The 13,078-nt window shown below is 41.6% G+C and overlaps 1 protein-coding gene across 3 annotated transcripts in view; it reads right to left on the minus strand.

Annotated features, from left to right (window-relative positions):
• The window catches only part of LOC125080471 (ATP-dependent translocase ABCB1), a 110,130-nt gene that overhangs the window by 32,120 nt on the left and 64,932 nt on the right, over window positions 1-13,078 (minus strand). For all 3 annotated transcript variants that reach the window (XM_047694337.1, XM_047694335.1, XM_047694336.1), the window contains 5 exons: window positions 10,496-10,657; window positions 9,493-9,675; window positions 8,223-8,369; window positions 5,861-5,968; window positions 1,038-1,115 (listed from right to left, as the gene is read on the minus strand). In XM_047694337.1, the coding sequence (XP_047550293.1) occupies window positions 1,038-1,115; window positions 5,861-5,968; window positions 8,223-8,369; window positions 9,493-9,675; window positions 10,496-10,657 (678 nt within the window). The remainder of the gene's footprint in view (window positions 1-1,037; window positions 1,116-5,860; window positions 5,969-8,222; window positions 8,370-9,492; window positions 9,676-10,495; window positions 10,658-13,078) is intronic.

Below are 13,078 nucleotides of genomic sequence, written 5' to 3' on the forward strand. Positions count from 1 at the left end.
TAATAGACTCAGGAGTCAGCCTGGGGGCTGGGACGGTAATGGGGCATTTGGCTCTAGACCAAGATCAGCCTCCTAAATGGAATCTCAGTTATAATTATGGTTTGACTCAGTGTCCTAGGACAGGGCCCCCATCAAATAGTTTTCTGTCACTCATTCAAGTCAGTCCTGGCTCTGTCAGTCACTGCAAGCAATTCCCACAAACATGCTTTTTAAGTCATGGTGGCAGGGGTGGGAAAGGATGGAGGAAGCAAAGACAGCCAGGAAAAGGTGTATGTCATTGAGAAATCCTAATGTGGCAACCTGTGCTTCTCAGCCAGGGTTCCAGCACCCCTGGCATGTCCAGGACATCCTTCTGGAACCTCATTTTATTCACTGGCAAAGGATCAGTGATTTTAAAATGGAGAGTTATAAAATCACATACGAAATTTTCAGGATTGTTAGAGAAACTTTCTCTTTGAACTGGGCTGCTTTGGGTGACATTCCCAGAAGCCCCCTCCCCCTTTCCCTAGGAAAACATTTGCCTCTGCCTGTTGCTGGGGTGTTGAAGATCTGAAATGTGAGAGGCATTCCATTAAGCTTGTTAGACTACAGTGTAAATTACTGTGTCCAACTAACCCCAGCAAAGAAACCAGGGAGAGGGGATACATTTTGCTTTGTGGAAAGACAGGGTTCAGGTGACATCCCTTAGTGGGCAGAAAAATGAATGTCTTGAGTTTCTCAGGGGAAAGAAGGGAAGAAAGAGAGAAAAGGGATGAGGGGTACTGCCTACTCTGCCTCCAGTTGCCATGAGAAAGGCTGGTGGTGAACCTGCTCTGGGGACCGTCTGGGGCCATCCCATTCCTTGTCCTGCCCACAGCAGACAGCAGGGCCTCTGAGCCAGACCTGGGGGGTGGTCCAGCGGCATCTCTGAGGGGAGACGAAGTGAAGACCACCACAGGAGTTCGCTCTGAGTAACCTAACTGCACTCCCACTCCATGAGGCCACATGTACAAGCAGGGAAGTCCGCCCAGCCCAGGCTCAGTCCTCAGCAGACATACCTGTCTCAGCATCGATCTGAAAACCATGTACCGGAGTCGCTTGGTGAGGATCTCCCCGGCTTTGCCAAACATGAAGCCCTGTGAATGAGAACACGCCACAAGAAAGGAGACCTATCAGAGACCCTGACACTGATGACACAGAGGTCGGGAGCCCGGATGTCACTGCTGAGAGGACACGAGACCATGTCAGAAAGCCTGATGTCAGGCTTGGCTATGTTTCGGTCACTGTGTTCCATGGTACAGAGCCACACTGGTGGGTGGGGCCAGGAGAGCCCAGTTTTGAAATCATTACTCCCCCATTACTGGCAGGATGATGAGAGATTTATTAGGAAGTATGTTTCTTTCTCCTGACTCCTATCCCTGTTATTTCTCCCGGGGAGCCGGGGTCTGTCACCCAGGAAGCTCAAGTTGTTTCTAAGGCAGAGGCACTCGAAGAAGGATGGCTGTATTATGTGTCATCCAAACCAGGACACACTGAAAATGCCAAAAGGATGCTGTTAAGAGATATACCAGGACCTGAGGTGTCGTCTGGGAAAACAGAAATATTTAGTCACCCCAGCCATAAAGGAAGCAGGGAACAAAGATAGCAAATTCCTAGTTTCCAAGTTAAAAAAAAAAAAAAAAAAAGCTAAAGTCTTGGAGCAAAACAAGCTGGGCAAGAAGGCTGACGAAGAGAGAATTTTCTGCCCTGGCCCTCTCCTTCCCCCAAGAATCTAACCTTCCACGTCTGGGAGGAGGGAGGAGTTCCTCTGGGAAATAGAGTCCCATGTGAGTGTGCTCCCATGCCTGGCCACATCTGGGGAGGAAGGGCAACAGAACCCTCATCCCAATGCATGTGGGGATACAGGACCAGGAAGAAGCAATGCTCCCTGTCCTTCTGGAGCTCCGGGAAGTGAGAGTCTACAGATAAGGGCCGCCACACAATGGCATGGGGGAAGCAGAGTGGAAATAGCCCATTGCGCATCAGAAGAGGAGAGGCCCTAATAACAACCCCATTCCCTACAGAATCAGAGAGGTGGAAAAGGGCAGTTATAGCTCCTCTGTGGCCCCAGCTAGCACATGAGCATTACTGAGAGAGGGAAGAAACAGAGGCAAAGAGCATAAGTGAAGAAAGAGCTAATTCTTCAGAGTGGTTCGATAAAGGGGGACAGCCTGGTAGGACCATATAACTGAAGGCCGCAGGCCATACCAGTTGCCAGCATGAAGCAGGCAGGCAGGTGATACCCACAGACCATCCCCCTGCACCCCTCTGCTAACAGAGACACTGACCCAGGAGGAGGAGGAAAGGGAGAAATGCTAGATTCATTGAATTAAAGCCTGAAATTACTAGAACAGTTTAATTGACTTAGAAATGGCCAGACTGAGGTTTCTCTTACTAGACTGAATAAAATGTGAATTATCTTGCTCACTACAGGAATATTACTATTTTTGTCGAGACCTAGTTGTTCAGTGCTTAGCCTGACACTGTAAGTTTATATAAAATACCTGTATGTATACATAGAACAATGCTTTTAGTGATGGAAGAATGTCACCTTTAGGACAACTGTAAAATCACTACTTTACAAAAGAAACTGAGGTTTAGTTGCCAAAGGACCCAAATGTAAGGTGGCAGAGGTGGACTGTGAATCTGGGGTTATGAGAATCCTAACTAGAATGGGAACCCAGAGCCTGAAATCTTATCACCCACAGAGCTCCCTCCTTTTGTTTCCAAATCAGGGGTAGGGACTCTAATGTTGTTGGCCACTGTGCCATCTCTGTAGTTCTGAGGTCCTATATTAGAGCCTGTTTCCACGGAGTTTTGCTAGGCAAGTCAGACTCCTGTCTCCCCAAGCATCATCACTTTACAAAGGGAACTGCCTTCCCTGCCTTTGCTTTCCCAGTTCAAATCTCCAGAGTTGAAGGGAGCAGCTCAAAGCCTACCGCCCTCAAAATCCCTCAACCAACTACACACTCACGAATCTTTACATTCTATGGCATTAAGAGTTGCTACAGTAATCTTCCATTCAGGTAAAGCATTCTGTAATGCTTAGCCCAAATTACCCAATGAGTTTTTAAGTGCTTAGTAAAGAAAGAGTTCATTCAGTCATTTTTCTTTTGTACTTCTTATAAGGTAAAAAAAAAAAACCAAACCCTTTCTGTCTATATAAAAAATTAATACATGCCTACAACAATTAAATATAGAGGCCTATTCAGAATTTTATCTTAAAAAATTACACATGGCTAATATCTATTCCTTCAATAAGTAACTGAGTGTTTGCTACTGCCTCCCACAGGCCTGGGAACATGATCACATGATTCCTTTTTCTTCTTTTTCTTTCTTTTTCTTTCTTCTCCTTCTTTTTCTTCTTCTTTTTAATGGTGCGGTTGTTTAATTCCTAGAAGCCAGATATGAGATATCCATTCCTATAGGAACTAGTTGTGTTTCCTACTGTAGTCAAAAAGATTTGTTTGGATACAATAAAGCTAGCTTTGTAATTTGTAATACACACACACACATTATTCCTTCCTTCGATTTTTCTGGCATATCTAAGTTTGTGGTAAAACTTCCAATATGCAGGAACTTGGGTGGCTCAGTTGGTTAAGCAACTGCTTTCAGCTCAGGTCATGATCCTGGAGTCTGGGGATCAAGTCCTGCGTTGGGCTCCCTGTTTGGTGGGGAGTCTTCTCCCTCTGACCCTCCCTCCTCTCGTGCTCTCTCTCTCTTATTACCTCTCAAATGAATAAATAAAATCTTAAAACAAAACAAAACAAAACACAAAAGAACCTTTCAATAGGCATTGTGTCTCCAGTCTGCAATGGGGCAGACATCATGCTTGTGCAACCTTAAGGAGCCCGTTCAAACCCATGAACCAGACACTTGTCCTAAAAAGACACAAAGATCTGTTGGCACTTTCCCAGGGAGTGCTTCTGTGTTAAAAAGTTTAGAAGGTGGAATTGGCTCCTGGAGTTGTATTTGGAAGATGAGTTCAGGAAGGTGGCTGTTAGCAGGCTTTACCCTCTGGGGGACTCAACAGCAAGTAAGTAGAGCTTGCCTGGGGACAACAGCTTCTTCTGGAGGAAAGACAGCCTAACAGATTGGTGTAGGATGGACCAGAAGCTCTTCAAGGTCAAACTTTTTTCAGGATCCAGCTTTACAAATAAGCTTCTTGCTTCTGAGGATAGAGTCCTCTCTTCCATGTTTCAAACATTACAGGAAACAATTTCCTTCCTTCAACTTTATCCAGTTGGCTATTTATCACATCAGAACAAAGGGGGAAAGGCGTTTTAAAACTGATGTTGAGACCGGCAGTCTTGACGACTCCTCCAGCTATAATCATAGACACACCAACAGTAGCATCAATCGTGGTTGCAATGGCACCTCCAGGAGGGAATCCAGGAGTTCCTTGCATATAAGAACCTCCTTACGATACACAAACTAGCCTTTCTGATTATGAAACATTGTGCATTCAAAGCCGCTAGGCCCTCCTCAAGGCTTCTGGGAAAGAGCTGGGTCTATGACATTTGCTCTTCTTTTATAAGCTTTGTGTCAGGAGAAAAAGATTTTGAAGTCGTGATCTTTCAAGTAGATTTACATTTACATGAAGACGTTTCCAAGAGATGTCTTCACTTTTCTTCATGAGTCAAAGCTCCAGCTGGGGCTAGGAAGAGGATGGTCCTTATGAATTCCTTCTGGGAAGAAAACGACCTCAGTGCTGGCCATGGCTCCCTTGCCTATGGGGACGCGCCTGCCCAGAGCACCAGAGGCCTCTGGGCATGCGCGAACATTGCTGCTCCACCGCCCGGCTCTGCCAGACAGCTGCCTGGCCGCCTGCTCCAAGGCTCCTCTCCAGACACGGAAAGGACATATGACACTGGTCACATTATTCATTTTAATCATCAAGAGGAAGGTACTAACATTCCTATTTTACAGATGAGGAAATCGAGGCTTAGTGTACATTATTTATTTGCCTGAAACCACAAAATTAGGAACTGGTGCAAAGCATACTCAAACTTCACCTTACCGCATTCAACTTTTAGAGCTCTGAATTTCTTTGCAATTGTTTCACCCAAATGATGTGCAGCTGTAAAATCTGACTCTTAACAAAAGGGTCTACAGTTTCTGTTTAGGGCCGACATTCTTCCATCATTAAAAATGTTCCTTCTCCTTTAGCAAAAGGTGAATGAAAAACTCTTCAAACATTTTTTTGGATCGGTGCAACTTGCTTACCATGTCTCGCTTTTTGTTGTTTTCAGGATATACCAAGACATGTTGAGGATTTAAACCAACTGGCAGTACTTATATCCAGGCTCAAGCCCAGGATTCCCCTGAATTCCATTTTTGAGTCCCCAGTTTTCATGTCTAATCATCAGATTAGATCAAACACCTTCTTCCCTCTGATTTCATTAATATTTCATTTGGGAGAGGTGGTGGTGGGGGGGGGAGAAGGTAAGCAAGTGCTCCAGTGGAAGCGAAACATCTTTGTTTTAAAATACTTTTATTTTTAAAATTTTACTTATTTATTCATTTGTTTGTTGACGAGAGAGAAAGTGTGTGAGTGGGGGGAAGGGGCAGAGGGAAAGGGAGAGACAATTAAGTAGGTTCCATGCCCAGCATAGTACCTGAGTTGGGGCTCGATCCCACGACCCTGAGCTAAAATCAAGAGTTGGATGCCTGTGACTGAGCCACCCGGGTGCCCCAAATCGTTTTTGTTCTAAATATGTCAAAGAAACTTGGATGCTAGTAGTCCAATTAATAGAGCAAATTACATAAGTGTTTAGAAATTTCCCCAGCTGAACAAGAATGCATTCCCGAAAATGAACAAAGTGAAAACGCAGACACTTACCTGAAGAAAGAATGTAATAAAAGAAATAATTCCAAGGACTAGAAACAATAAAGAAAACATATTACTATTCTGTCTTCTTGTTTCAGGGTCCTCATCTCTGGTAAAAACCTGTTGAGAAAATATTTACAGGTTTTCAGTTCAAAGACTAAGGAAGTCATTCTGGGTCTGACCCATTTCCCATCAAGCACAATATTTGGGGGTCAAGATAGGCTTAGTATAATGGAAGTCAGGGCTGGTTTCCCTAATGCCAAACCTAAAGGTGTGCAAACTTTGTCTTCCTTAAGGGCGAAGAATGGGTCTGTTGCTCCTAAAGGACCCAATACTTTTTCTGTGTATACTTCCTCTTAGAGTAATGAGTGCCACAAGGCCATACCAGATACGTAAAGTAGAAATGAGAATAAATACTGTCCTCTTTTGGTGGGAAACTACATTGTATGGCAATTTGTTGTTTTACAATTTGGACATTGCAAGCTAGAGAGAAATCTGTCAATGCCATTTTGGTAAACCAGAGAGAGGCAGTCATTCACTGAACCCACACCCTATGTAAGAAAGGAGCCTCCTTGAGCCAGCCTCTTTTGTAGGATGGGCAGTTTAGACAGTCAGCTGACCCAGCACCACACATGGAGATCTTTCCAGAGATGGTAAGAAAGCTAATATGATGTCTTGGGCTTAGAGAACACAGAGAAAAACTACTTCACAGGGAAAGAAAACAAACAACTTCCTCCATAATGGGCCAAAATTGTCTGTAACAGAGCTACATTCCTAACCCAACCCAGTAAACTTTATCCTTTTTATAGGAAAAAAAAAAAAATTCCACCCCAAAATAGCTAACAGTCAGTAAGCTCTTATCCTGTGATAGATATTATTCTATACAAATTCATGTGTACCATTCTTTTTATCCTCACAATCACCTCCTAACATTTATTATCATGACTTTACACAGAGGCACAGAGAGGTTAATTAACTTGTTCAAGATAACACAGCTGGCAAGTGTTGACCCCAAGATTTAAACCTGAGCCATCTAACTTAGAGCCCACAACCTTAAACCCTGTGTTACAAACCTTCAACGGGGTGGATGACTGGTTGCCTAACCAATATCTAGGAGTCTGTGTGCTAGCCCTGGGTCACTTGCTTCCAGACTTACCATGACATGAGGAATGAAGACAATATAAAATCCTTCGGTTGAGTTTTTGTTACACACAGCCAAACCCATTCCTAATGAGTCCACTTCCTTTTTTTTTTTTTTTTTTTCTGATGATGCCACTGTCTATCTCTCTGCCTATACCACAAATACTAGACCAGGAATCAGTTCCCTGGGGACCACCGGCCAAATGTTTCTATAAAGCTTCCACAGAATAGTGCCATGTTCATTTGTTTCTGCACTATGGGTGCTTCTACACTCCAACAGTAGAGCTAAATATTTGCAATGGAGACCATATGGTGCCCAAAATCTAAACTGTTTACTCCCTTACCCTTTATAGAAAAAGTCTGCTAACCCCTGTCCTAGAACATATGCTCCATGCTATCAAACACTTTATCTCCCTCTTGGCATTTTTTTTTAAACACCTGGAACAGTATGTGGCACAGAGCCATCTCTGCAAAAATATTTATTGAATGACTACATGGAACATACGAATACCAAAGAGAAGTCAGTTAGCCAGGCACGGGGAGACCTGCACATTTGTGTATTTTTTGGTACATCAGAAGTTCGTGTTTGGCCTCTTCCATGCAGGGAGCAACTCCTTTCTCTGTAATGTTTTTAGCCATTATGGCAAGGGTATCCTCAGCTTGCTATCTGAACATCTACCACAAAACAGAGAGCATTCCTGCCTGGGCAGTGGCTTTATTGTTAAAAAAGTCATCATTAAAAGCAGATACAACCAACATACATCAATCTTTCGGAATCCATTCCTTTTTGTTTTCATCTGAACAAGTGGGATGGACATCTTACAGAGGCAGCGTGCCAGGCCTGCTCACACCCTGACGAGTGCGTATGTCACACCACAGTTCTGTCTCCAGTCAGTCTGACAAACACACCTTGAACTCTCTCTGTGCACCAGGGATAGGACTTTTCATGATGTTTACTCAGAGCCCATTGACGGCAGGTGAGACACTCAGGTGAGGTCCATATCATAGACTACTTCAGGAACCTAGGCCCTAAGAGAGCAACTAACTGCAGGGACAAAGGCAGGCTTGAAAAATTAGCCTTCCTATCCCAAAGCAGACTTACATCCTCAAGTTGCTAAGTTTCATAAGAAGGTACAGTATTTTTTGTGGCTTATGTATGCAGCTACAAATAGAAACAGCTCATTCTTTACTCAGGACTCACAGATAAATCCAGAAAATGAACATAAACACTTACCCCTATAATCCTTGAGAATATTACTGAAAAGGCTGGTTGCAGGCCTCCATTTATGATAGCACAAAATATACCAACCACAAAATAAGGCCATTCAGTTATATTCAGCTTCAGAATCCTCCAGAAGGAAACTGGAGGTACATTTTCATTCTGGAAAGCAAAATAATACAACAAGCTATTTATAAAAAGAATTGATACTTTTTATCAATTTAATGAGACACAGTCCTTCGGTATGTACCAAATCTTTTAAAAAGATTTTATTTATTTATTTGAGAGAGAGAGCGATTGAGAGAGAGAAAATGCGCAGGGGGAGAGGGAGAGCGAGAAGCAGACTGCCTTGCTGAGCAGAAAGCTGGATGCAGGGCTTGATGCCAGCTGAAGGCAGATGCTTAACCGACTGAGCCACCCATGTGCCCCTCTACCAAAATTTTTAAAGGAAGGTATCTTATTCCTGTTTATGAGTTGATCGTTATTTAATTTTTTAAAAAGTACTGACAGATTCTATTATATTGCTCTTTTATAGTTTAAGAAATAAATGATACTTCCACGAACATTTAACACTTACCTGATATTTGGAGTATTTACAAGTACAGATAAAAGAAGAGAAGTGTCCACATTTGAAGACCCATTAGAATCTCTTTATATCACAGAGGCCCCTGAATGGCTCAGTCGGTTAAGCATCCAGCTCTTGATTTTGGCTCAGGTCATGATCTCAGGGTCTTGAGATCAAGCCCTGTGTCCGGCTCTGCACTCAGCAGGGAGTCTGCTTCTCCATCTCCCTCAGTCCTCCTCCCTCCGGCCCACCCCTTCCCTGTGCATGAGTGCCGGCATTAAGAAATAAGTAAATCTTTAAAAAAATCTTGGGCACCTGGGTAGCTCAGTGGGTTAAAGCCTCTGCCTTTGGCTCATGTCATGATCCCAGGGTCCTGGGATCGAGCCTCGCATCAGGCTCTCTGCGGCAGGGAGCCTGCTTCCTCCTCTCTCTCTGCCTGATTCTCTGCCTGTTTGTGATCTCTGTCTGCCAAATAAATAAATAAAATCTTTTAAAAAAAATCTTTACATTATAAGTTCTAATTCTAAAATTCTTGTCTTATAAATTTTCATTCATGAATTATAACCTGAAGTCTAAAATTTTGAGATTTTGGTTTGTGGAACATTTTGGGAATAGGACAGGAGGATTCTACAGAACCCTTTTTTATTCCCACTCCTGCTACCCCAGAGCTAGCCCAGAGGGAGGACTGAAGACATAACTAACTCTACATCCTCTCCGTACCAAGTCCTCTTCTGTCCCAAGCTTTCTGTCCTGGCCTTGTATACTCTGGGCATGTATACTCTTGCGAGTTGATCTTCTCCTTATTAAACTGGATCCTGAGTCTTTTGGAGGCATTTCCAAGGCATCAATTTCACTTTTGGATTCACTAATTGCATTTTCTAATTCAATTTCATTTCCTCTTGTCTAAAATAAATAAGAAATAAGCACAAAAAGGTTAGGTTCAAAAAATAAATAAAAATTACAGCTATCAAGGAAGTTGGTAATTTACATCACTGTAGGAAAGGACAAAGTTAAACTGCTGCTCGGGGTGTGGGGTTGTGTGTAAATGGGTGGTACATTTGAAAATTAAACCCGCTAAAGGGGGATTGCCACTGAATATGCTGAAATAACATGACATCCCTTCCTCGTATAGTACCTTGTCATCTCCTTTTTCTGGGTGTTTTGGGGCTCAATAATATTTGCTTTGGGCCAGCGCTATCAACGGAAATATGGCGCATGCCATTCTGTGACCCACATTTATCATTTAAAATTTTCTCAGTAGCCACATTAAAAAATGCAAGAGAAAAATCCATTTTTACTCTGCATTTTATTTAACCTACTGTATCTAAGATATTAGCATTTCAACATGTAATCATTGTAAAAACTTACTGAGATCTTTTGCATTCTTCTTTTGTACCACGTCTTTGAAATCTGGGATGCATTTTCTATTTAAAACACTTCAATTCAGAATAATTGTCACTGAAGTATTCAATAGCCACATGAGGCCAGTGGCTACTACAGTAGATAGATGACTTTTAAACCTTTTTAAACTTTTAATTTTCTCCAATTATCCTTCTTTATTTCCGCTCCCTTTCAATGGGAAGAAAAATCTGGTCTGAATTCCCTAAGTATTTTTCTCACCTATCAAGATAATCAAGTAAAGTAACATTTACTTGTAGTACTAAACACAACAAATCAGTTTGTACTTGAGATATTTCAGGAAAACTCTAGACTTGGACTATACCTGCATTGTGACAAGTTTGAAATAAATGCCCTTCTCTTTCATGAGTTCATCATGATTTCCTTTCTCCACAATGACTCCATCATCAAAGCCAGCAATGACATCAGCATTACGAACTGTAGACAAACGATGAGCTATCACAATGGTGGTCCGGCCTTTTCTGGCCTAAAGAGAGAAAAATTAGTTTTTTGAATACAAGGACAATTACAGACAAAAATTCATTCAATTTATATTTACTGAATGCCGATGCCTTGGATACTGTAAAACCATCTAAGCTATATAAGGTCATCTCTGGCTTCAGTAGATGTTTAGTCAACAGATCATGGTTTTAAATGATGTTTTATTACAATAAAATTATAATATAATTTTAATAATATTAAATAATATCAACCATTAACATTAATTATTAATAATTAATATTAATAATTTTGTAATCATACAATTATATGATTATTATAATTATATGGTTATATTGATGATTAATATTATTAATAATATAATATTTAATAATATTATAATAAATGAACACAGATTTGATAGTCACATATTAATAAACTTCTAAGAATTTTACTCAACCTCTATCAGCCTGAGTTTATAATAATAATCAGGGGCTTATCCAAAATAAAAAAAGCTATAGTCCAGGCACTGGCCAATCAGAGCAGACCCAAGCCAGTGTGTGGTATGGGTACAGACTAGACACCATCAGTCTGGGGACTCCTGGTGTCCCATTTCACGGAACTTCTAGATGATTAAGATGGACAATCAGTGTGAGGCAGCAAAGTCCAGTCTTCAGTGCCAAACTGATCTGACCTCAAATCTTAGCTCTGCCATTTATGAATTCCACAATTTTATCCAAATCTTTTAACCTGTGTGAGGCTCATATAAAATGGAGATAATATTAATACTGATTTCTTCAAGTAGTTGTGATGACCAAATAATATAACATACACAAAGCATGTGATATGTATACAATATTAGTTATTGTAATGCTACTTATTCCTAGGTAGATGCATTATGGAAAAATTGAAGAGCTATGCAAATGTTTTTAAGTACTTGGTGTCATTTTTGTTTAATATGAAAGAGGTCAAAAGAGTTTAATATGGAAACAGAACATTCTGAGATTTCTTTCACCTCTGTAACTTTCCCCAAGGCTTTGACTTTTTGACTTTGTCTCTCTCCAGGAACTAGCAATAAAATCCTCAAACTAACAATACAAGGTTATTAGGATCAATATAAAGAAGAGACGTGGAAAACTCTAATAAGAAGAAAACAATACATGTAGAAAAATTAGGTGGTAGCAACTAGAAGTTAGAGAAGATAATGAATCAATTCTTTGGATGTTTTTAAGAAAAGGGGGGCATTTGGAATTCTCCCCCCAAAGTTTATGCCCTAAAGGAAAAATATTTTTTAAGAGTTAATGTATTTTGGGGTGGGTGGGGAGGGTAGAGGGAGAGAGAGGGAATCTTGAGTTGTTGTTTTTTTGTTTTTTAAAGATTTTATTTATTTATTTGACAGAGAGATCACAAGTAGGCAGAGAGACAGGCAGAGAGAGAGGGGGAAGCAGGCTCCCTGCTGAGCAGAGAGCCTGATGCGGGGGCTCGGTCCCAGGACCCTGGGATCATGACCTGAGCTGAAATCAAGAGTCAGATGCTCAACCAACTGAACCACCTAGGTGCTCCTAAAGAAGTATCTTTAGTACAACCTTTAAAATCATTTTTATTTATAATTTAATACATATTTCCACTGTAGAATAATAAGGAAACACAGAGGTAAAGTGCAGATAAGCAAAGTGAAGGGAGAAATCGCAGCCACAATCCCATCTGCCTCTATTTTGGTTCACTCCGTTTTTAGTAACTTGCTTTTGCCTTCCTCAACAATCTATTAAACACATTGACAGGATGTTTAAAGGAACATCCAGTGTCATTTTGTTATTAGGGAAGGGGAAAGCTGGAACAAATATGAGTTCATCTTTGAATTCTACTGTCACATTTCTACTCAGGGCACTTCTGGGTTAAAAGGTCTTCACATTCTGGAGAGGAAGATGGTAAAGTAGGAGGACCCTAGGTCCATCTCCTCCCACAAACACAACTAGGTAACTATCATATCATCCTAGATACCTGAGAAATCCACCTGAAGACTGAAAGAACAAACTCCACAACTAAGGAGAGAGAGGAGGCCTCACTAAGAAGACAGGGAGTTAGGAGATGTGGTTTAGGGAGAAACAGTGCCACAGTGGTGGAAAAGGGCATGTGTGAGAGAAGGAGAAAGACAGAGAGAGAGGAACACATAGGGAACTCACATGCAGAATATTTCCCCAAAGCCACTGGCTTGGGAAGCAAGATGGGCTGGATTTTGTGAATTCCTGCAACCATCAGGGCTTAAAGCCTAGAGTTTTAAAGGCCAGTAGGTTGGCTGGGATAAAGCTTGGGGGCCACCACGCTGGTCCTGGAAAGAAGGCAGACAAATAACCTGGGAGTAGATAGCATGGAAACCATGACCTGAAAAATGGGTGGGGTACACTGGGGGATATTATTCACTCTTTGCAAAGCATATCCCTGAGAGGCACTGTTGGAGGAGACACCTATT

The sequence above is a fragment of the Lutra lutra genome, chromosome 11 (assembly GCF_902655055.1).
Source record: "Lutra lutra chromosome 11, mLutLut1.2, whole genome shotgun sequence".
NCBI classification, from domain to species: Eukaryota; Metazoa; Chordata; class Mammalia; order Carnivora; family Mustelidae; genus Lutra; species Lutra lutra.